Here is a 24,163-nt window from a genome sequence, read left to right on the forward strand (position 1 = left end):
GATCAGCCAAGGGAGTTCCATGGGCTAAACTAAGAATTTCCTGTCTATATGACTTAGGTACCACAGTTTGATAGCTCACTGACCACTCATCATCTACAGGTACCTCAGGTGGTCTACATTTTCTCATAAGGACCCCATTTTAAAAAGAATAGCAAGCTGGTACCTTTGCAGAGTCACTTTCACTAATAGCCCTCCAAAACAAGCGAGATCTCAGGATCTTTTTCTTAGATGGCAAGTGATTTGTTGTTTGTCACCCTGGTTAGAAATAAGAGAATGAGTAGTTAAAAGAGGATCACAATGATCAGAACCTTTTGATGTATCAGTAACATGAACAAATGTGACCTCATTAAATGCATGTCAAATACTTGTGTCAGCCAGATTAACAATTTCCTGATCAGCTTCATCCTCAAGAGCTCTTTTTGAAATAGCTCTGGTAACTGTACAAGCAGGGTATAAATGAGGGATTTCATTTTCAATATGATCAAGTTTTTGATTGAAGCAAGGTTTGTCAGTTACAACCATATGTCCAGTTAAGGCATTGCCTTGGAATAAATCAACACCCTCAATGAGCAAAGAAAACACAGCACCAGCAGTAGCTGGTCCTGAAACTAAATATGATGACAAATTAAAACCACACTCTACTCCCGGAAGAAGAACACTTTTAGAAGAAGAAGACTTCACTAATAAGAGATATAGAACCTTTCAACATGATTGTTTTTCATAACTTTCGATAGTAAAATCAGACTGGGTTTGACCCAGCAAATGTATTGTTTCCAATATATGACCACAACCTTGACCTATGAGAAACAAGAGCATTTGGAACTGGTTTGTCTTTATTCTATTGCTTACTTTTTAACTTTAAACAATCAGAAATAATGTGTCCTCTTTTCTTGCATTAAGTACATATAGGAAGAGATAAAGATTTCTGATCAGTTTTATCTGACATTGGATTCTTATTTTACCAGATAAAGATTTCTGATCAGTTTATCTGACACTGGATTCTTATTGTACCAGATTGAAATTTGTATGTACTTGCTTGTAACTGATTTGGTTTCTTACTAACCATCTGTTGAGAGGAAAACTTATTGACAAATGAAACTTTGTGAGCCAAGGAATATTCATCAGTTGTACGAGCAAGGTTATCTAAAATATCTAGTGTTGATCAAGGTAAATTTTGATGTCACTATGGATGCAGTTCTTGAATTCTTCAACCAATATGAGTTGTCTAAGTTTGTCATAATCTTTATTAATATTTTTAAATGCACACCACCTGTCAGATAGTTGTTCTTTTTCCCTGGGAAACTCGACATGGGTTTGGTTATTTTCTTTCTTGCAGTCTTTTTCTTTAAAACTTTAATTAATATTTTTTGTATAATCTAAAGCTGAACTTTCATGAATGAAGTGATTAATGCTTGTCAGTTCTAATTATTTTAATCGAAGTTGAAATTATCTTTTTTCCTTTTCTTTTTATGTTTACATGTTTTTTTCTTTTTGAGTTTGTCTCTCTCCTTTTCCTGCAGTTCCAAATGCATTTTCGTCTCTTTCTCTTTCTTTTTCCTACATTTGCATTTTCATTTCCGTTTCCAAATCTTTTCTTTGAATTTGTCGTTCTCTTTCGTATTTTTGAAGTTTCTGAACTTTATTTCATTTTTTTATTTCTATTTAAATTCCACAACTTTTAATCTAAAACCAGATGAAGACTTACTAATCAAACCCATAGCACTTTTATCCAAAATATTCTTTTCTACCAATATTAAACCAAAATATTTTGTATTTCTTGTTTTAAAAAGGATAGCTTGGTCTCTAAAAGATCATATTGTCTGACAAGTTGGAGCAGTTTATCCTTTTTCAACCATTCGTGGGTAGGACTTAAAATTACATTCTCCACTTTAGATGACATAATGTAAGCTTGTTGGTTTCACAGTGTAAAATCAAAAGAGCATGAATAGAAAAATGTCCAAAATAAAATAAATTTATATTTCAAAATAATATAAATTTCTCTGAAATATTTCTAAAATTTGTATCCCTGATGAGCCTCCAGTTTTTATTTCTGTTATGCTCTGTGGTCACAAAGTAAGTAACAGAAAGAAGGAAAACCAACAAGTTTCATAAAACTTAACATACATTTTACTTAAAAAAGTATAAATGAAAATGTGAGAGGAATTTACAGTATTATGAAATGAATCCAAAATAATCATGATAAAGTTCTATGAAAGGCCAGTGCATGAAAAGTTCTACATAAATTTAAAAACTGGAAATTTACTGATGTCAAAATGGCATCATCCAGAAGTCTTTGAATAATTCACAATAGTTCCAGAATAATATTACAGTCCAAAATTAATGAGCACTTTCTATTTCCATGGAACAGTCCAAACAGTTCCTTTAGAATAATATCTAAGTACATCATAAAACAGGTCTGCAGACTTAAAACAAGAACACAATAAATGATGATGACTCCAAAATAGGAATGAATCTGATTGCTCAGTTCTCTCCTTACATACACCTTCTATTATAACTATATTTCACAATGTACCCTACGTGACTAATCTTATTACTCAATTTATCTTGACTTTGCATATTCATGTGACCTAGCCCAACCAATGGAAGTTACTGAATTCTTCTAGAACCATCCAAACCACATCAGCCAATGAGAAATTAACACAAAGTCATCATTAAGTCTTATTATTAAGAGGATTATTAGTAATTGTCAGCACATATATAACATCTGTTTGTAGATCCTATGTAATTTTACACTCCTAATAGACTCTGTCACATAGGTGAAATCTAACTAAAGATCATCTGTACAATTTACAGCTATTAATAAAAACAACAAAAATAAGATAAAAATCATGTACTAGGAGTTGCAAAAAATATGATATACGTAATATTGAAAGTGCATTAGGCCACTTTATCGACATTCTTCTCCAACTACTTCACAGGTAACTTCACTACCTTAATATATAAACAATGAAACTGGCATTCAATATCCCGCGTTATTAGATCTTACTTGTATGAGTGAAACTCTGCCTTGCAGGCTTAAACTGAAGTTTCCCACCCAGCTTCATTGGATTTATGTTCTCCTTTCTCAGCATCAACTGCTGGTCTACTGTTTTGATATTTGGTGAAAATTTTCCACGGAAGATTCTACTTTCATTTGCTTCCACAGTTGGAAAAGTGGCACTTTGGTATGGAGTATGTTATCAATTACAAGTTCCAAGCATCTACAGATTTTTTTAATCACAAATTTCCTCGCTATTTTTCATTGTAATACCCATGAGTTGATTTGAAACATCATGACTGTTGGATCTAATATTTATGACAGTTCTCAATAGGCAGAACACAGCTTACGTTCTCCCACCCAGAATGTCACCAGAATAAGCAGGAGCATATTCATTGGCTGGTACACTTCATGACTTTTTGAGGCACAGAATACTATAACCTCAATAGCAGCTATAACTTGCAACAGGTGGAAAAGATGTAATGCTTTCTGCTCCCACCTTATAACATGGGGACCCTACAGTAGTTTCCTGGGGACTTGGTATCACATTCAATGCATCTACTAGCTACAATGCAGCACTTATCAGTTGGTCCTCAATCTAGCAGCAGAATCAACCGGAATCAAAGTATCCCATCATCTGCATTAAGCAACCATGATGGCAGGTGTTTCACCACAAGCCAGAGTTACTGAACCTGCACATTGGGATCTTATTAAAGCACCCATAAGAACAGTTCTCACAACAAGTAATAGAGAATTCCTCAGGTGAGATGGCCATCCACCTTAGAGGCATATGAATGCAGTGAAATATAATCTCATTGAAGCACACCAGAGTACTTTATATCAATGTAGGCATCCATACCACAGTAGCTAACATTCTATGACTCTCCAATGAAAAGCAGTTAGCACCAATCACATTTAAATCTACCATTCCAGGATCACTGGCACATTGTGCTATCATGGAGTATATTGGACAGGTGAAAGACCTATCACATTCTGTTCATTTGGATTTCACCTGGCCAATGACACTGGACCCTTGCCCAAGTGGAAGTTATCATGGGTTTTAACCTGGTGGAACAAGACACTGTTTGAACTGGTCTCAAGAGCTTACTTAGTTCACCTATCTTATATGTCCTGCTTCCTTACTGCTTTGGCAGTCGCCAGGCAAAATCGGCGATTCCTCCTTGTTGGTGGACCCATCTACTTGAAGTTCAAACATGATGGATCATATCACTTATAAAGCCAACTGTCTTCATTATCCAGAACAGACTTCTCTTCATGGGAAATTAGGTATTGGTAATAATTCCCATTTGTTCTGGACGCTTCATCTCAGGTCTGCCCATGGTATTGGGATTGGGATGTATCTCCCTCCACCTATTACCCATTCTCCTGAGGTATTATGTTGGACCAATGTATTTGAAGAAGAAACCAATTTTTTTTATAGTGAATAGGTTCTGTGATAATAATTACCCAATCAAAATGTACATACACCCCCCCCAGCTTCGTCGCAGTTTCATCCAAATAGAAAGCTAAAAGCTTTGGTCTCATTGGACAGTTTATCTGGTGAATTTTCTTCTGACAAAGACCTATTGCAGAAAAATGAGAATAATTTGATGCTGAAGATACAAAAAAACAACCCCACTGAAGATACAAATAAAAACTAATGATTTTTTTAGAAAGCATCCATGTGAGATTATGACTGCATCAATCAGGTTAATTCCTGATGCAACTGGTGGCTTTTATACTGAACCAACACTGCCACCAACCCCTAAATTTTACATTCATTTTTGAAAGCAAAGAGCTATTTTGAGTATTTTCCTGTGACAAGGCAGCTAAAAGAATCAGTATGTGCCATATGTATCAATAAAGTTTACTAGTACTATAACAAATTAGCATACTTTTCATCACCCCTCAACCATCTAGATTTTTAGATATTTACCTCTGTAGCAGACACACGTAAATACGTAAGCCAAGTCGGCTGCTCATTTGCAGCCCAAGTTACGCATTTGATCTCCAATGCTCGTCTAACCGGGACAGGCAGCCACCAACAAGCCAACCCATTTCCAAGCCTAACTCAAAGTAAATCTAAACCACATGAATGATTTAGCTTCTGTATTAATTTATAAATTTTAGGCTTATGATAATCAGGTTCATGCCTTCTACCTTAAAAATTAGGGAGGTGTCAAAATACGAAACTATCCAGTGAGATCTTTTAAGAATTTATATGCCTGTCAGATATGGGGAAATGCTTCTGTTTCAAAACTTTGGGCAATTCTGAATAAAACGCAACCTCAACATGTGTAAAATTCACAGTTGTCTGTTTCCTATGATGTAAGACAGTTGCCAATGATCGATAGCCATGATATAGAGCAACAGCTATGAGACACCTTCATACATTCATATTACTTTCCATGCTTAAACATACAATTTCCTTATAACAAATCAATGTCATCATTTTTCATAGCTAATATAGCCCGTAGTGTTAGTGCCTGGTGATATCTGTGATATCTCAAAGCAGAAATAGTGGAATCCCGCTATAACGCGATAATTGGGTCCACAAAATTGGATCGCGTTAATATCGGGGTCGCGTTAATGCGGGGTTTTGCAGCATTTTACTTTTTTGAGAGCACAACTCATTGGCACATATACTTGTATTCATGTCTACGGTATATGATGACTAGGGTATCAACACCGTTTACTATCGTGCCGTCGTGGCATTCAGTTCATCTATAATGCATGTAATTCCACTGAAAAATTGCACACAGATTTACAATATTCAATATTTTTTCCCTTAATCATTGTACTTGAATTCAACGTCTAATATATAGCATAAACATAGTATCAACACTGTTTACTCGCCGTCTGATATTGTACCGTCGGAGCATGAAATTAATCCATAAAATATGTAATTCCATTGCAAAAATTGCATACATATTTAACCTTTTCAATCATTTTGTCACATATGTGTCTGAATTCAATGGAAAAAATTAACAGCAAAATTAGGTTAAGAAAGACGAAGCACGTGTACGGTCCATTACGTTACAGGATATATGAACGGTGTCTACAAATTTCATACTGCTAAAATTTTCTCATGCGTTTCCGTGTACATTTATCCATTGCAAATTTCCAATAATTAGCGTTTGTACGCCTATTCGTTTGAACGACTACAACACGAATAATTACAAATCAACACATGCTGTCAGCGTACATGTTACTTTTACTTCTGATTTTGTGACTATCGAAAGAAACGTGTGATAACTGCTATACTAATCATGGCGCAAAGAGCAGAGAACGATTTGCGTTTGTGAACTTGCTTTTCCATAACGGTAAAATATTTTTTTATAAAAAAATAGGATATCAATAACGAGTTCATAAACAAACACCATACCCATGTAAAACCCGAGAACTAAGTGCAGTAGGCCTGCATTGGTCACGAGTCAGTTTTTAAACTGAACGCATGTACAATTTCATACCCTTTCAATTTCCAGCTAATAAAGCAGGCATTATTTACTGGTCAACTGATTGCGTCTAATAACACCGCCAAGCCCACCAAACATGTTGGCGGCTTTCGTTTTTTGATGTTTATTAAATTGTGAGAATCTTTTATCAACCACCTCATTGTCTGCTGATTGATTGTGTATGCGGTTAAAGAAGAAACACATGTCGGCTATTGTTTGAGCAATGATTGTATACAGAATTAATTGAAGACAATCACAAAGACAACTTACTGGCTTTACTCATGGACCAGTAATAAGTAACATTTCCGATAAGGTTTATTTTGGCATACGACTTCAAGTACCTGGTGAAATTGTTACATTTCAGAAGCCAAGCCACAATTGTGTTATATTCGAATTCATAAGCGAATTCTTCCACAAAATGATAATAAACGTTTTACACAATATTTCTCTTACTTTAAAAAATAGTATTTTTCGGGTACGAGAAAAATACACCTACATGTATTTAAAATTTCAGGAACCACGCCACAATCGTATTATATATCGTATTGTATTCAATTTCATACACGATCTCTTCCCCAAAATGATAATCAATTTTTTTGCGCAAAGTGCAGAGAACGAATTGCGTTTGTGAACTTGCTTTTCCATAACGGTAAAATATTTTTATAAAAAAATAGGAAATTAATAACGAGTTAATAAGCCAACCCAATGCACATGTAAAACCCGAGAACTAAGTGTAGTAGGCCTGCAAACGTCACGAGTTACTTTTATATATATTTTTTAAAGCTGAACGCATGTACAATTTCATACCCTTTCAGTTTCCAGCTAATAAAGCGGACATATTTACTGGTCAACTGATTGCGTCTAATAACACCACCAAGCCCAGCAAACATGCTGGCGGCTTTATTTTTACTGGATCAGTAATAAGTAACATTTCCGGTAATGTTTAGTTTTGGCATAACACTTTAAGAACCTGGTGATATTGTTAAATTTCAGAAGCTACGCCACGATTGTATTATATTAAAATTTATACGCAAACTCTTCTCCCAAAATGATAATAAACGTTTTACACCCTATTTCAGGAACCACGCCACGATCATATTAAATTAGAATCCATACGCGATCTCCTCTCCATAATGATATTAATTTATTTATACACTATTTCATGTACTTTGGGGAAAAATATTTTTTTCATGTGCGAATATACGAAATTTTGGGAGCCACGCCACGACCGCGTTATATCCGAATTCGCGTTAAATCGGGGCGCGTTATAGCGGGTTTCCACTGTAGTAGTATTTATGAAATCTCAAAATGTAATGAATAAAAGATGAGAAAGAGAAAGCCAAGCTGATTCTCTTGTAAAATAACTTAAAAATGTGCATGCTAAGTGCTTAACAGAATATGTTTGCTGCACAGCATATAAAAACTGACCAGAACTCTCTCACTGATTTCATGAAGAAGGTCAAATCTATACTAGAACAGAGAAATCTGAGGTAGACTGTAAGGGAGGCAACTCATCAGGTAACATAAAATGTATGGACCAATCTTTGTAAACTGAACCACATCAGTTGGCAAATTTAAACAATGAAATTCTATACCCAGATTCATCTCATCTGTTGATAAAACAGTATGTATGGATAATGTATTTTAAGAACACTAAGAAGGTCACCTTTGCATCACATTTTCCCACTGGTCATTACATATTATTGCTGAACCTGCCACTATTTAGATAAGTTTGTTTTGCTAGTGATTTTAATCTGCATAGAATTGAATCTAAAGCAAACAGAAAATCATGCAAAGTAAAAGAGGGGAGGAGAAATAATACAATGTAAAATGGGACATCCATTTCACATAACTTACCAAAATCTCCATTGAAGCTGATGCAGATACATTTGTTCTTGTGAAAGCTCCACAACAATTGGTGCAGCTGACTCCCAACGAAATCTTTATCACTTCAGTAGGTGTGTTCCCATACACCTTGAGGTTAACAAGAAAACAAAACCCTGAACTTCTTATATATATGTCATTATAACTTAAATTTAAATCTATGTATTCAAACATTACATCATGAGTAAATATGTATGTAAAAGCATTAAATTAAGGCGCTCATCATTAAATTAGAAAAATATACTAAGTATGTACTGAAAATATTGATAAACTGAATAAGTATGTGAAATACTTCAATTAAATCACCTTGCATGAAACTGATAAGGCTTTTGTTGTTCATTAGCAAAATGGATCAGAAGCAGTACCTGGTAACTCTACCAGTGGTGAATTAACTCACTTCTACTTTGATTAAGTGCTATCAAATCTATAGGAAGTGTATGTTTGGAATACCTAACTATGGCAGATTCAAGACATGGAGGTAATAAGGAAATGATTTATGGCACAGTGAATCACTGAAAATGACACTGGTTCTTAAGGTCTCACTGGACAGTTTATCTGGTGAATTTTCATCCAACAATGACCTATTGCAGAAATATGAGAATAATTTGACACTGAAGATACAAATAAAAACAAACTTAGTGATTTCTGTAGAAAGCATACATGTGAGATTTTGACTGTGGCAGTCAGGTTAATTCCTGATGCACCTGGTGGCTTTTATACTGAACCAACACTGCCACCAACCCCATAATTTTACATTCATTTTTGAAGCCCAGGTTACACATTTGATCTCCAATGCTCGTCTAACTGTGACAGGCAGTCACCAACAAGCCAACCCATTTCCAAGACTTACTCAAAGTAAATCTAAACCACATTTTATATTTAGCTTCTGTGTGAATTTATAAATGCTAGGCTTGTGATAATTAGGTTCATGCCTTCTACCTTAAAAATTAGGGAGGTGTCAAAATATGAAACTATCCAGTGAGACCTTTTTTAGCCTGAGAGGGCTGGATTAGCAAGGTAGTAGTAGATCTCCAAGGATATTATGACTAAGTATTCTAGAAGAAACATATCTAACTATAAAAAATTGGTTTCAGTCCTAAGAATTATCACTCAGAATGCTGTTTAGTTATCTCTGCAAGTAAAATAGCATCTCCATTCCTCACAAAAAACTTACATGAATAAATACCTAAAATTACACTCTACCATTTATATAAACATTACTTACAATCATTAAATGAAACAAAGAAAGAATGAACAAATACAAAGCAGTATGTATGCAAGAAAATGAATTAAAAATAAATGTTCCTAAACAGTGTAAAATGTCTTAAGAGTTGGTCCTGAAGAATAAAAGTATGATGTGGGCTCCATAGGAAAGATATATTATCTTGGTACATATACGCTACCTAAATATACATGCAGTTTGAGACTGCAGCTTTGAACTGTTGTCAAGATGAATTCTAAGAAGCTTCAGGTAGTCATACTCAGATTTCACCAGTCAAATGGAATATTTGCCTTTTTTCTTTTCTACTGTCATTTGTATCCTTTTCATCACAAGTCCATTTGAACTCTATTTTATGGTGTTACGAAGGTTAGAAAAGGAATTACAAAAATACTAGGGTTATAATTACATTCTTTTGATAAGAATGAATTTTTATGCAAGACTTTATATAGAATTGGATGGGAACTATTTTTTTTTATTGTTTCAGAAAATCACGGATGTTTTGCAAGAAGAACTGCAGAAAAAGGAGATAAAAATCAAGGAACTGGAGTAAGCTCAACATGACATTGTTATTATTTACTCATTTAGAATATTTATGTGAAACTAGATTTAACAATATCCACATGCATATATGGTGTATGTGCACCTGTTGTAGGAAAGTTTTTAGATCATTATTAGTCGTTTCATCTTTTTCTTTGAAAACTCCTTTGCTGAAAATATTGTCTCAAATGGTGTTTACTCACATGCCTCTAAGAAATGAATGCTCCCAATACTGAGTCATGCCATACTATTGTTTGCCGAGGCATTTATCTTTATTTGTGATTCATCTTATTTGTGCTGTTGGTTTTCATAAATCGTGACGAAGGAATTACAAAGAAGAATAACACATGTAAAAATGGTTATTTTTCTAATAACTGTAGCATTTATTATTTGCAGAATCTCAAGTAGAGAAAATGTGGTACCATATTAAATTTAATTAATTTGATTATATATAACTCTTTTTGAATTTATTTTGCTTCATTTATCAATGAATTTGAATTTGAATTTACTTATTTTGTTTATTGGTTGAAGAAAACTAATAATTTTGTTACATACAGGAAATATAATATTTGAATGGTGTTTTTGTTTATTTATACTGTTCACAGCCTTTTAGTAGTAACATACCTCAACATCAGGTGACCTTACTTTAACACTGTATACATTAATGGCTTCTGAAGGTCATTATATCAAGTTTTTATGAAAAAGTAACTTTCACTACAGATTGAGTAATTATGCGAGAGAGAGAGAATTTTACTGTTGGAAACTTACAGCATTTGACGGATTTATGGATGAAATATCTTACATGCATTTTAATTATTCTTCAGAGCAACCATTGCTGACCTTCAAAAATCTTTGAAGTCCCTTATTTCGGAGTCGGGTTCATTCTCATCAGAGACTCGGCTTGTTTCGGGTACTGGATGGGTGAAAGTCCAGAGAGAACAAGAGACACTGACCCAGAAAGATGCAACAGAGGCAAGAATAACACAGCTCCAAAGTCAGATACAGCAACTGAAGGATGCCAATCAAAAATGGAGTAATGAGTGGAAGAAAATGGTGGCACAACATGAAGCAACTATGGCTGAGCAACAAGAAGAGAAAATTCTACTGCAGCGTGACCTTGCAGAGTTTCACATTCAGGATGAGCAGCGCAAACAAGAATTTGACAGAATGATTCTTGATCTCAAAAAAAGACTTGAAGATGCAGAGGTATTACTGCTATTAATACCACTATTAACAACTATCTTTACTACTACCATCACCACTATTGCTGCTTCTGTCAGATGTGGAAAAAAACATAAACTATCTTGATAACTTAACCCAAAAATCTGGTCACCTTCATAATGCAGTTCCATAATTGATTAAAGTAGATACAGATTGTATAAATGAAAACTAAGCAATAAACCTTAATAAATGAAAAAGTATTCATACAAAGATATAGCTATATAAATATATAAAACTTTATATGTTGTTACTTGTATATCAAGATGATTAAAGAGCAGTTCATACAGGATTCAGTCTGGAATAGTTTTATGCCTCACAATTGCTTTTATTTGATTATTACTCTGACATTCTAGATGGTCAAGGAAGATGCTCTGAATCAACTCCATGCAGCCAATTTGAAATCCGACAGCATGCAGGCCAAGATGATGGAAGCTGAGGACAGATATGACCAGTTAAAGAGACAGAAACAATCATTGGAGACAGAAATCTCTCTCTTGGTAAGATTAGGCATCGTTATTTATTCTCACTTTTTATTGTGGTCCCCACGGTCCCCCATAACTTTGAAGTAGCATCTGTCTGTCTGTTGACAGTTTTTGGAGTTAGATCATTATTCCAGAAATATCAAGGGTTACTGCATTTGATTGTCTTAGAACAGGTTTCCCAACAGTTGAAGAACAATCAGGCATTCGTATTTTCTTTTAATGTTAACCGTATTTGCTGTAAAGCTTCATCTTCACTAAATCTTGGATGAGTTTGTTGACACATTTTACAGGTATGGCCTATGGTCAATTTAGATCAGGCATTTTTTAAACTTGCAAATACTTTATATTTGTTTTTATTATATTGCCATGGGGTTTCTTATGATATCTGCTTAGTCATTAATGAAAATGAAGCCAGTCTGACAACCAGTATGGCCACCATGACAATCATCTTGAAAATCTTGTTATCATTACTCCTCAAAGTGGATGCATTTTATTAAATGTTTTTGTGTTCGCTATGTCTGTTTGGTCCTAAATGAAAATCAGAATTTTGGGATCATGACCTGTATTTCATCATTTCCTGGCTTTGGATATGTTTTAAGATTGAGCTTATGATGATATGAGATTTTGGCATGCTTTTGGCTTATAATCCTTCATAAAATCATGACATTTGGTAAGGGAATGAATCTTGATAAGTACTGTACATTATTGCAATAAAGGGAAAAAGGGGTCTGTGTGACCTATATTTGATGCTGTTGTGTCTTGTTTATATTTTGTGTTTAAAGTTCACTTATTGAGTGTTGTTCATGTTAGATGCATCTCTGTTGGTACTACACCCTTACAACCAAAGAAGGTCAATGTGACTTACATTGTATGATTTACTAATGTAGAGATTGATTGTTTGTGTTTAGCTCAAAACAGTATAGTATCTTCCATGCTATGTACATCAGTTTACACAGGGGGCCTATTATGATCGGTGAAATTAGAGGTAGGAATAGATACGCTTATTTGGATGTGACCTATTTAATGACTATGCATTGTATATTATTGTAGGTAATTACTGATGCTTGAACTGTGCTTCTAATAGTGGTCATAACAGGTGTCACTTAAAGTTGATAAACAGTTAAAGCCTGTAACTCGTCCAATAAAATATGGACACTAGAGATGGACAATGATAATAGCATCTGAAGTAGGAATACTTTTAGAATACTGTACAAATATATCGCTTTTTGTACTTTTAAAATTGTATTGGTAATAGATGTATTTCATAGAATTTGAAGAGTTACGCAAAGGTGTTTATATTTTGGATTCAGTTCATGCTGACATTGATATATTATGCAAACAGGAGACATCTTTCATCATAGATTATTTTGTTTTCAGAGGTCAGGGTCGGGCTATACCCAGAGCCAAGGGTCAAGTAGCACTCCAGTTTCACAGAAGAAAGTATCAGAGGCTGAGACAGAGAACATGGTTCTTCGCCAGCAACTCATGCTGTTCCAAGAGGACTTCCAGAAGGAACGCCATGATCGTGCCCGTGCTCAGTCAATGAAAGATGATCTTGCAAAAGAAAATGAGAATCTGAAAAAGAAAATTCGACACTTTGAATTACGGAAAATTGAAATGGATAGCCAGGTAAAAATATCATTTTTAAAAAACACAGTAGGACATGCATTTAAAAAAATGTTTTAACATTACTTTGATAATAATATCTATGATTTATTCACTTGGATGATATTAGATAATTGTAGTGAAAGACATTTTGAGCTTTGATAGATTAGGTAGCAAATAAATCATTAAAACGGTTTCTTTTTATTCTTTGTTAGGTCACATTTTCTTGCTTCACTTCATTGGACTTCTTTAAAACTTGAATACATCTTAATTACCATATCTCTCTTATCAGATATCATCTCATTTGACTCCCTTATAACATGAATACATCTTAATTACCATATCTCTCTTATCAGATATCACCTCATTTGACTCCCTTATAACATGAATACATCTTAATTACCATATCTCTCTTATCAGATATCATCTCATTTGACTCCCTTATAACATGAATACATCTTAATTACCATATCTCTCTTATCAGATATCATCTCATTTGACTCCCTTATAACATGAATACATCTTAATTACCATATCTCTCTTATCAGATATCATCTCATTTGACTCCCTTATAACATGAATACATCTTAATTACCATATCTCTCTTATCAGATATCATCTCATTTGACTCCCTTATAACATGAATACGTCTTAATTACCATATCTCTCTTATCAGATATCATCTCATTTGACTCCCTTATAACATGAATACATCTTAATTACCATATCTCTCTTATCAGATATCATCTCATTTGACTCCCTTATAACATGAATACATCTTAATTATCGTATCGCTGTTGTCAGTCAGACATCATCTCATTTGACTCCCATAGACCATGAACAAGTATTCCTATCATTTATAACATCACCTCCTGATACGGATGTATTTAATTACATTTTGTTATATTTAAATCTTTATTATTTGGATAAAAAAATTTCTTTAGTCTGTTCATTGCTTTCCTTTTCCATGTTGGAAAGAAATTTACCTCCCTGTTGCAAATATTTCACAGGTATAACCCAGTTTAGGTCCCCTTTAAAGATTTACTTTAATAATAAAGTTGCAGTCCATTCTGCCTTATGCAGCTACTTAAAGGGGAGGGGTTATTTTGTCCACATAACACAGGAGACTGCTTAATTTGGTTCTAAGGACATTCAGATTTGGCTGTGCAATGACGTGATATCCTAGTATATTTGACATGTTGAATATGTTTACATGTTGAATATTTATTTCAGAATGCAGACAAACCAATTATAGTGGTCACCTCTTTATAACATCCACATTAGTATAATGGACAGATATAATAATTAAATAGCGCTTACATGCATGTAAAGGTCATTGCTCTTAAAGGCCAGGCCTTGCCAGTGTGGGTATGTGAGAAATCTTGTAAGTAGCTTTTCATGGGTTGGTGGTTCTTTCTGGGATATTACCAGGTACTTGCTCCACCATTTATACTGGCCACCATGCATAGCCTATCTTGTGTAGAAAATGTCATTGAACCCTACAACAACAACAACAATAATCATAACCACCATCCTATATTATACATGGCCAAAACAAACCTACAAGAGGATACTCAGCACAAACATTTAGGTATTATATTAACCATTGTTACCAATGTGCATGTGCATATTAAATATTTCATTAAAGCCTGGGAGAAATTAAACTTTAAAATGTTTTAAATTCAAATTGGTTGGCTGTCTTTGGAAAATTTGTAAGAAAAGCTTATAGTGTACCAGTTTTTTAACACTCAGACCACATCTGCTACAATAATGCATGTAATGGTGTTTTGAGAAAAATAAATGTTGAGACAATGAGAATGACATGTACAACCAGAAGTGCATCCTCTACACAACTGTACCATTAGATGCATTTGAAAACCCTGAACTCTTGCTGTTGCAAACATAAATTGAGAAAATTTATTCAAACTCAGATTAGCTCCCTTATATTTTCAAGATGTTATTCAATCTTTATCACTAGAACATGAAAGTTACTTTATTTAACCAACAAAATTAATGTTATTTCACTTAAGTTGTGTGTAACCTGTACAAAATATGAAAGTCATTATGTGCAGAGGTAAGAAACAATCCTTCACTGCATAATTTCAAAGCCTACTTGAATTGAGAGAAAGAAATCACTCCATGTTATTATTATGGCAGTGATAGAATGTCAGAGGTTATAAATGCTAGGTTAAGAAAAAAACCAAAGTAGTTATAAATGCTAGGCTACGAACAAACCAAAGTAGTTATAAATGCTAGACTGAGAACAAACCAAAATAGTTATAAATGCTAGGCTAATAAAAGTCCAAAGTAGTTATAAATGCTAGGCTAAGAACAAACCAATGTAGTTATAAATGCTAGACTAAGAACAAACCAAAGTAGTTATAAATGCTGAGCTAAGAACAAACCAAAGTAGTTATAAATGCTAGACTAAGGACAAACCAAAGTAGTTACAAATGCTAGGCTAAGAACAAACCAGAGTAGTTATAAATGCTAGACTAAGAAGAAACCAAAGTAGTTATCAGTGCTAGACTAAGAACAAACCAAAGTAGTTATAAATGCACAAAGTAAAGTAGTTATAAATGGCAAGGCTAGGAACAAAGTAAAGTAGTTATAAATGCTAGACTAAGGACAAACCAAAGTAGTTACAAATGCTAGGCTAAGAACAAACCAGAGTAGTTATAAATGCTAGACTAAGAAGAAACCAAAGTAGTTATAAATGCTAGACTAAGAAGAAACCAAAGTAGTTATCAGTGCTAGACTAAGAACAAACCAAAGTAGTTATAAATGCACAAAGTAAAGTAGTTATAAATGGCAAGGCTAGGAACAAAGTAAAGTAGTTATAAATGGCAAGGCTAGGAACAAAGTAAAGTAGTTATAAATGCTAGACTAAGAACAAAGTAAAGTAGTTATAAATGGCAAGGCTAGGAACAAAGTAAAGTAGTTATAAATGGCAAGGCTAGGAACAAAGTAAAGTAGTTATAAATGCTAGGCTAAGAACAAAGTAAAGTAGTTATAAATGGCAAGGCTAGGAACAAAGTAAAGTAGTTATAAATGGCAAGGCTAGGAACAAAGTAAAGTAGTTATAAATGCTAGGCTAAGAACAAAGTAAAGTAATTATAAATGGCAAGGCTAGGAACAAAGTAAAGTAGTTATAAATGCTAGACTAAGAACAAAGTAAAGTAGTTATAAATGGCAAGGCTAGGAACAAAGTAAAGTAGTTATAAATGCTAGGCTAAGAACAAAGTAAAGTAGTTATAAATGGCAAGGCTAGGAACAAAGTAAAGTAGTTATAAATGCTAGACTAAGAACAAAGTAAAGTAGTTATAAATGCTAGGCTAAGAACAAAGTAAAGTAGTTTTAAATGGCAAGGCTAGGAACAAAGTAAAGTAGTTATAAATGGCAAGGCTAGGAACAAAGTAAAGTAGTTATAAATGGCAAGGCTAGGAACAAAGTAAAGTAGTTATAAATGCTAGGCTAAGAAGAAACCAAAGTAGTTATAAATGCTAGACTAAGAACAAACCAAAGTAGTTATAAATGTTAGACTAAGAACAAACCAAAGTAGTTATAAATGCTAGACTAAGAACAAACCAAAGTAGTTATCAATGCTAGGCAAAGAACAACAAACCAAAGTAGTTATAAATGCTAGACTAAGAACAAACCAATGTAGTTATAAATGCTAGACTAAGAACAAACCAAAGTAGTTATAAATGCTAGGTTAAGAACAAACCAATGTAGTTATAAATGCTAGACTAAGAACAAACCAAGGTAGTTATCAATGCTAGACTAAGAACAAACCAAGGTAGTTATCAATGCTAGACTAAGTACAAACCAAAGTAGTTATCAATGCTTGGCTAAGAACAAACCAAAGTAGTTATCAATGCTTGGCTAAGAACAATAAACCAATGTAGTCATAAATGCTAGACTAAGAACAAACCAAGGTAGTTATCAATGCTAGACTAAGAACAAACCAAAGTAGTTATAAATGCTTGGCTAAGAACAATAAACCTAAGTAGTTATCAATGCTAGGCAAAGAACAACAAACCAAAGTAGTTATAAATGCTAGACTAAGAACAAAGTAAAGTAGTTATAAATGGCAAGCCTAGGAACAAAGTAAAGTAGTTATAAATGCTAGACTAAGAACAAAGTAAAGTAGTTATAAATGGCAAGGCTAGGAACAAAGTAAAGTAGTTATAAATGGCAAGGCTAGGAACAAAGTAAAGTAGTTATAAATGGCAAGGCTAGGAACAAAGTAAAGTAGTTATAAATGGCAAGGCTAGGAACAAAGTAAAGTAGTTATAAATGCTAGGCTAAGAACAAAGTAAAGTAGTTATAAATGGCAAGGCTAGGAACAAAGTAAAGTAGTTATAAATGCTAGACTAAGAACAAAGTAAAGTAGTTATAAATGGCAAGGCTAGGAACAAAGTAAAGTAGTTATAAATGGCAAGGCTAGGAACAAAGTAAAGTAGTTATAAATGCTAGGCTAGGAACAAAGTAAAGTAGTTATAAATGGCAAGGCTAGGAACAAAGTAAAGTAGTTATAAATGGCAAGGCTAGGAACAAAGTAAAGTAGTTATAAATGCTAGACTAAGAACAAAGTAAAGTAGTTATAAATGGCAAGGCTAGGAACAAAGTAAAGTAGTTATAAATGCTAGGCTAAGAAGAAACCAAAGTAGTTATAAATGCTAGACTAAGAACAAACCAAAGTAGTTATAAATGTTAGACTAAGAACAAACCAAAGTAGTTATAAATGCTAGACTAAGAACAAACCAAAGTAGTTATCAATGCTAGGCAAAGAACAACAAACCAAAGTAGTTATAAATGCTAGACTAAGAACAAACCAAAGTAGTTATAAATGCTAGACTAAGAACAAACCAATGTAGTTATAAATGCTAGACTAAGAACAAACCAAAGTAGTTATAAATGCTAGGTTAAGAACAAACCAATGTAGTTATAAATGCTAGACTAAGAACAAACCAAGGTAGTTATCAATGCTAGACTAAGAACAAACCAAAGTAGTTATCAATGCTTGGCTAAGAACAAACCAAAGTAGTTATCAATGCTTGGCTAAGAACAATAAACCAATGTAGTCATAAATGCTAGACTAAGAACAAACCAAGGTAGTTATCAATGCTAGACTAAGAACAAACCAAAGTAGTTATAAATACTTGGCTAAGAACAATAAACCTAAGTAGTTATCAATGCTAGGCAAAGAACAACAAACCAAAGTAGTTATAAATGCTAGACTAAGAACAAAGTAAAGTAGTTATAAATGCTAGACTAAGAACAAAGTAAAGTAGTTATAAATGGCAAGGCTAGGAACAAAGTAAAGTAGTTATAAATGCTAGACTAAGAACAAAGTAAAGTAGTTATAAATGGCAAGGCTAGGAACAAAGTAAAGTAGTTATAAATGCTAGACTAAGAACAAAGTAAAGTAGTTATAAATGGCAAGGCTAGGAACAAAGTAAAGTAGTTATAAATGCTAGACTAAGAACAAACCAAAGTAGTTATCAATGCTAGGCAAAGAACAACAAACCAAAGTAGTTATAAATGCTAGACTAAGAACAAAGTAAAGTAGTTATAAATGCTAGACTAAGAACAAACCAAGGTAGTTATCAATGCTAGACTAAGAACAAACCAAAGTAGTTATCAATGCTTGGCTAAGAACAAACCAAAGTAGTTATCAATGCTTGGCTAAGAACAATAAACCAATGTAGTCATAAATGCTAGACTAAGAACAAACCAAGGTAGTTATCAATGCTAGACTAAGAACAAACCAAAGTAGTTATAAATGCTTGGCTAAGAACAATAAACCTAAGTAGTTATCAATGCTAGACTAAGAACAAACCAAGGTAGTTATCAATGCTAGGCAAAGAACAACAAACCAAAGTAGTTATAAATGCTAGACTAAGAACAAAGTAAAGTAGTTATAAATGGCAAGGCTAGGAACAAAGTAAAGTAGTTATAAATGCTAGACTAAGAACAAAGTAGAGTAGTTATAAATGGCAAGGCTAGGAACAAAGTAAAGTAGTTATAAATGCTAGACTAAGAAGAAACCAAAGTAGTTATAAATGCTAGACTAAGAATAAACCAAGGTAGTTATAAATGCTAGACTAAGAACAAACCAAAGTAGTTATCAATGCTAGACTAGGAACAAACCAAAGTAGTTATAAATGCTAGACTAAGAACAAAGTAAAGTAGTTATCAATGCTAGGCTAAGAACAAACCAAAGTAGTTATAAATGCTAGACTAAGAATGAACCAAAGTAGTTATAAATGCTAGACTAAGAACAAAGTAAAGTAGTTATCAATGCTAGACTAAGAACAAACGAAAGTAGTTATAAATGCTAGACTAAGAACAAATCAAAGTAGTTATTAATGCTAGACTAATAACGAACCAAAGTAGTTATAAATGCTAGACTAAGAACAAAGTAAAGTAGTTATAAATGCTAGACTAAGAACAAAGTAAAGTAGTTTTAAATGGCAAGGCTAGGAACAAAGTAAAGTAGTTATAAATGCTAGGCTAAGAACAAACCAAAGTAGTTATAAATGCTAGGCTAAGAAGAAACCAAAGTAGTTATAAATGCTAGACTAAGAACAAACCAAAGTAGTTATCAATGCTAGACTAAGAGCAAACCAAAGTAGTTATAAATGCTAGACTAAGAACAAACCAAAGTAGTTATAAATGCTAGACTAAGAACAAAGTAAAGTAGTTTTAAATATCAAGGCTAGGAACAAAGTAAAGTAGTTATAAATGCTAGACTAAGAACAAAGTAAAGTAGTTATAAATGCTAGGCTAAGAAGAAACCAAAGTAGTTATAAATGCTTGGCTAAGAAGAAACCAAAGTAGTTATAAATGCTAGGCTAAGAAGAAACCAAAGTAGTTATAAATGCTAGGCTAAGAAGAAACCAAAGTAGTTATAAATGCTAGGCTAAGAAGAAACCAAAGTTGTTATAAATGCTAGACTAAGAACAAACCAAAGTAGTTATCAATGCTAGACTAAGAACAAACCGAAGTAGTTATAAATGCTAGACTAAGAACAAACCATGGTAGTTATAAATGCTAGACTAAGAATAAAGTAAAGTAGTTATATATGCTAGGCTAAGAACAAACCTAAATAGTTATAAATGCTAGTCTAAGAACAAACCAAAGTAGTTATATATGCTAGGCTAAGAACAAACCTAAATAGTTATAAATGCTAGTCTAAGAACAAACCAAAGTAGTTATAAATGCTAGGCAAAGAACAAAGTAAAGTAGTTATAAATGCTTGGCTAAGAACAAACCAAAGTAGTTATAAATGCTTGGCTAAGAACAATAAACCAATGTAGTTATAAATGCTAGACTAAGAACAAACCAAGGTAGTTATCAATGCTAGACTAAGAACAAACCAAAGTAGTTATAAATGCTAGACTAAGAACAAACCAAAGTAGTTATCAATGCTAGACTAAGAACAAACCAAAGTAGGTATAAATGCTTGTCTAAGAACAATAAACCTAACTAGTTATAAATGCTAGACTGAGAATAAACCTAAGTAGTTATCAATGCTAGACTAAGAACAAACCAAAGTAGTTATAAATGTTAAGACTAAGAACAAACCAAAGTAGTTATAAATGCTAGACTAAGAACAAACCAAAGTAGTTATCAATGCTAGGCAAAGAACAACAAACCAAAGTAGTTATAAATGCTAGACTAAGAACAAACCAAAGTAGTTATAAATGCTAGACTAAGAGCAAACCAATGTAGTTATAAATGCTAGACTAAGAACAAACCAAAGTAGTTATAAATGCTAGGTTAAGAACAAACCAATGTAGTTATAAATGCTAGACTAAGAACAAACCAAGGTAGTTATCAATGCTAGACTAAGAACAAACCAAAGTAGTTATCAATGCCTGGCTAAGAACAAACCAAAGTAGTTATCAATGCTTGGCTAAGAACAATAAACCAATGTAGTCATAAATGCTAGACTAAGAACAAACCAAGGTAGTTATCAATGCTAGACTAAGAACAAACCAAAGTAGTTATAAATACTTGGCTAAGAACAATAAACCTAAGTAGTTATCAATGCTAGGCAAAGAACAACAAACCAAAGTAGTTATAAATGCTAGAGTAAGAACAAAGTAAAGTAGTTATAAATGCTAGACTAAGAACAAAGTAAAGTAGTTTTAAATGGCAAGGCTAGGAACAAAGTAAAGTAGTTATAAATGCTAGACTAAGAACAAAGTAAAGTAGTTATAAATGGCAAGGCTAGGAACAAAGTAAAGTAGTTATAAATGCTAGACTAAGAACAAAGTAAAGTAGTTATAAATGGCAAGGCTAGGAACAAAGTAAAGTAGTTATAAATGCTAGACTAAGAACATACCAAAGTAGTTATCAATGCTAGGCAAAGAACAACAAACCAAAGTAGTTATAAATGCTAGAGTAAGAACAAAGTAAAGTAGTTATAAATGCTAGACTAAGAACAAACCAATGTAGTTATAAATGCTAGACTAAGAACAAACCAAGGTAGTTATCAATGCTAGACTAAGAACAAACCAAAGTAGTTGTCAATGCTTGGCTAAGAACAAACCAAAGTAGTTATCAATGCTTGGCTAAGAACAATAAACCAATGTAGTCATAAATGCTAGACTAAGAACAAACCAAGGTAGTTATCAATGCTAGACTAAGAACAAACCAAAGTAGTTATAAATGCTTGGCTAAGAACAATAAACCTAAGTAGTTATCAATGCTAGACTAAGAACAAACCAAGGTAGTTATCAATGCTAGGCAAAGAACAACAAACCAAAGTAGTTATAAATGCTAGACTAAGAACAAAGTAAAGTAGTTATAAATGTTAGACTAAGAACAAAGTAAAGTAGTTTTAAATGGCAAGGCTAGGAACAAAGTAAAGTAGTTATAAATGCTAGACTAAGAACAAAGTAAAGTAGTTATAAATGGCAAGGCTAGGAACAAAGTAAAGTAGTTATCAATGCTAGACTAAGAAGAAACCAAAGTAGTTATAAATGCTAGACTAAGAATAAACCAAGGTAGTTATAAATGCTAGACTAAGAACAAACCAAAGTAGTTATCAATGCTAGACTAGGAACAAACCAAAGTAGTTATAAATGCTAGACTAAGAACAAAGTAAAGTAGTTATCAATGCTAGGCTAAGAACAAACCAAAGTAGTTATAAATGCTAGACTAAGAATGAACCAAAGTAGTTATAAATGCTAGACTAAGAACAAAGTAAAGTAGTTATCAATGCTAGACTAAGAACAAACGAAAGTAGTTATAAATGCTAGACTAAGAACAAATCAAAGTAGTTATTAATGCTAGACTAATAACGAACCAAAGTAGTTATAAATGCTAGACTAAGAACAAAGTAAAGTAGTTATAAATGCTAGACTAAGAACAAAGTAAAGTAGTTTTAAATGGCAAGGCTAGGAACAAAGTAAAGTAGTTATAAATGCTAGGCTAAGAACAAAGTAAAGTAGTTATAAATGGCAAGGCTAGGAACAAAGTAAAGTAGTTATAAATGCTAGGCTAAGAAGAAACCAAAGTAGTTATAAATGCTAGGCTAAGAAGAAACCAAAGTAATTATAAATGCTAGACTAAGAACAAACCAAAGTAGTTATCAATGCTAGACTAAGAACAAACCAATGTAGTTATAAATGCTAGACTAAGAACGAACCAAAGTAGTTATAAATGCTAGACTAAGAACAAAGTAAAGTAGTTTTAAATATCAAGGCTAGGAACAAAGTAAAGTAGTTATAAATGCTAGACTAAGAACAAAGTAAAGTAGTTATAAATGCTAGGCTAAGAAGAAACCAAAGTAGTTATAAATGCTTGGCTAAGAAGAAACCAAAGTAGTTATAAATGCTAGGCTAAGAAGAAACCAAAGTAGTTATAAATGCCAGGCTAAGAAGAAACCAAAGTAATTATAAATGCTAGGCTAAGAAGAAACCAAAGTTGTTATAAATGCTAGACTAAGAACAAACCAAAGTAGTTATCAATGCTAGACTAAGAACAAACCGAAGTAGTTATAAATGCTAGACTAAGAACAAACCATGGTAGTTATAAATGCTAGACTAAGAATAAAGTAAAGTAGTTATATATGCTAGGCTAAGAACAAACCTAAATAGTTATAAATGCTAGTCTAAGAACAAACCAAAGTAGTTATATATGCTAGGCTAAGAACAAACCTAAATAGTTATAAATGCTAGTCTAAGAACAAACCAAAGTAGTTATAAATGCTAGGCAAAGAACAAAGTAAAGTAGTTATAAATGCTTGGCTAAGAACAAACCAAAGTAGTTATAAATGCTTGGCTAAGAACAATAAACCAATGTAGTTATAAATGCTAGACTAAGAACAAACCAAGGTAGTTATCAATGCTAGACTAAGAACAAACCAAAGTAGTTATCAATGCTAGACTAAGAACAAACCAAAGTAGGTATAAATGCTTGTCTAAGAACAATAAACCTAACTAGTTATAAATGCTAGACTGAGAATAAACCTAAGTAGTTATCAATGCTAGACTAAGAACAAACCAAAGTATTTATAAATGCTAGGCTAAGAACAAACCAAAGTAGTTATAAATGCTTGGCTAAGAACAAACCAATGTAGTTATAAATGCTTGACTAAAAACAAACCAATGTAGTTATAAATGCTAGGCTATGAACAAACCATAGTAGTTATATAGAAATGCTAGTCTAAGAACAAATCAAAGTAGTTATAAATGCTAGGCTAAGAAGAACCAAAGTCGTTATAAATGCTAGGCTAAGAACA

At 33.1% G+C, this 24,163-nt stretch overlaps 1 protein-coding gene across 9 annotated transcripts in view; it reads left to right on the top strand.

Annotated features, from left to right (window-relative positions):
• Positions 1 to 24,163, top strand: part of LOC149802539 (uncharacterized) — a 104,846-nt gene that overhangs the window by 56,813 nt on the left and 23,870 nt on the right. For all 9 annotated transcript variants that reach the window (XM_089951782.1, XM_089951789.1, XM_089951783.1 and 6 more), the window contains exons 6-9: positions 10,044 to 10,105; positions 10,921 to 11,302; positions 11,671 to 11,814; positions 13,177 to 13,428. In XM_089951782.1, coding sequence (XP_089807908.1) covers positions 10,044 to 10,105; positions 10,921 to 11,302; positions 11,671 to 11,814; positions 13,177 to 13,428 — 840 coding nt within the window. The remainder of the gene's footprint in view (positions 1 to 10,043; positions 10,106 to 10,920; positions 11,303 to 11,670; positions 11,815 to 13,176; positions 13,429 to 24,163) is intronic.

The sequence above is a fragment of the Sinohyriopsis cumingii genome, chromosome 3 (genome assembly GCF_028554795.1).
Source record: "Sinohyriopsis cumingii isolate HCF-2022 chromosome 3, ASM2855479v2, whole genome shotgun sequence".
Taxonomy (NCBI): domain Eukaryota; kingdom Metazoa; phylum Mollusca; class Bivalvia; order Unionida; family Unionidae; genus Sinohyriopsis; species Sinohyriopsis cumingii.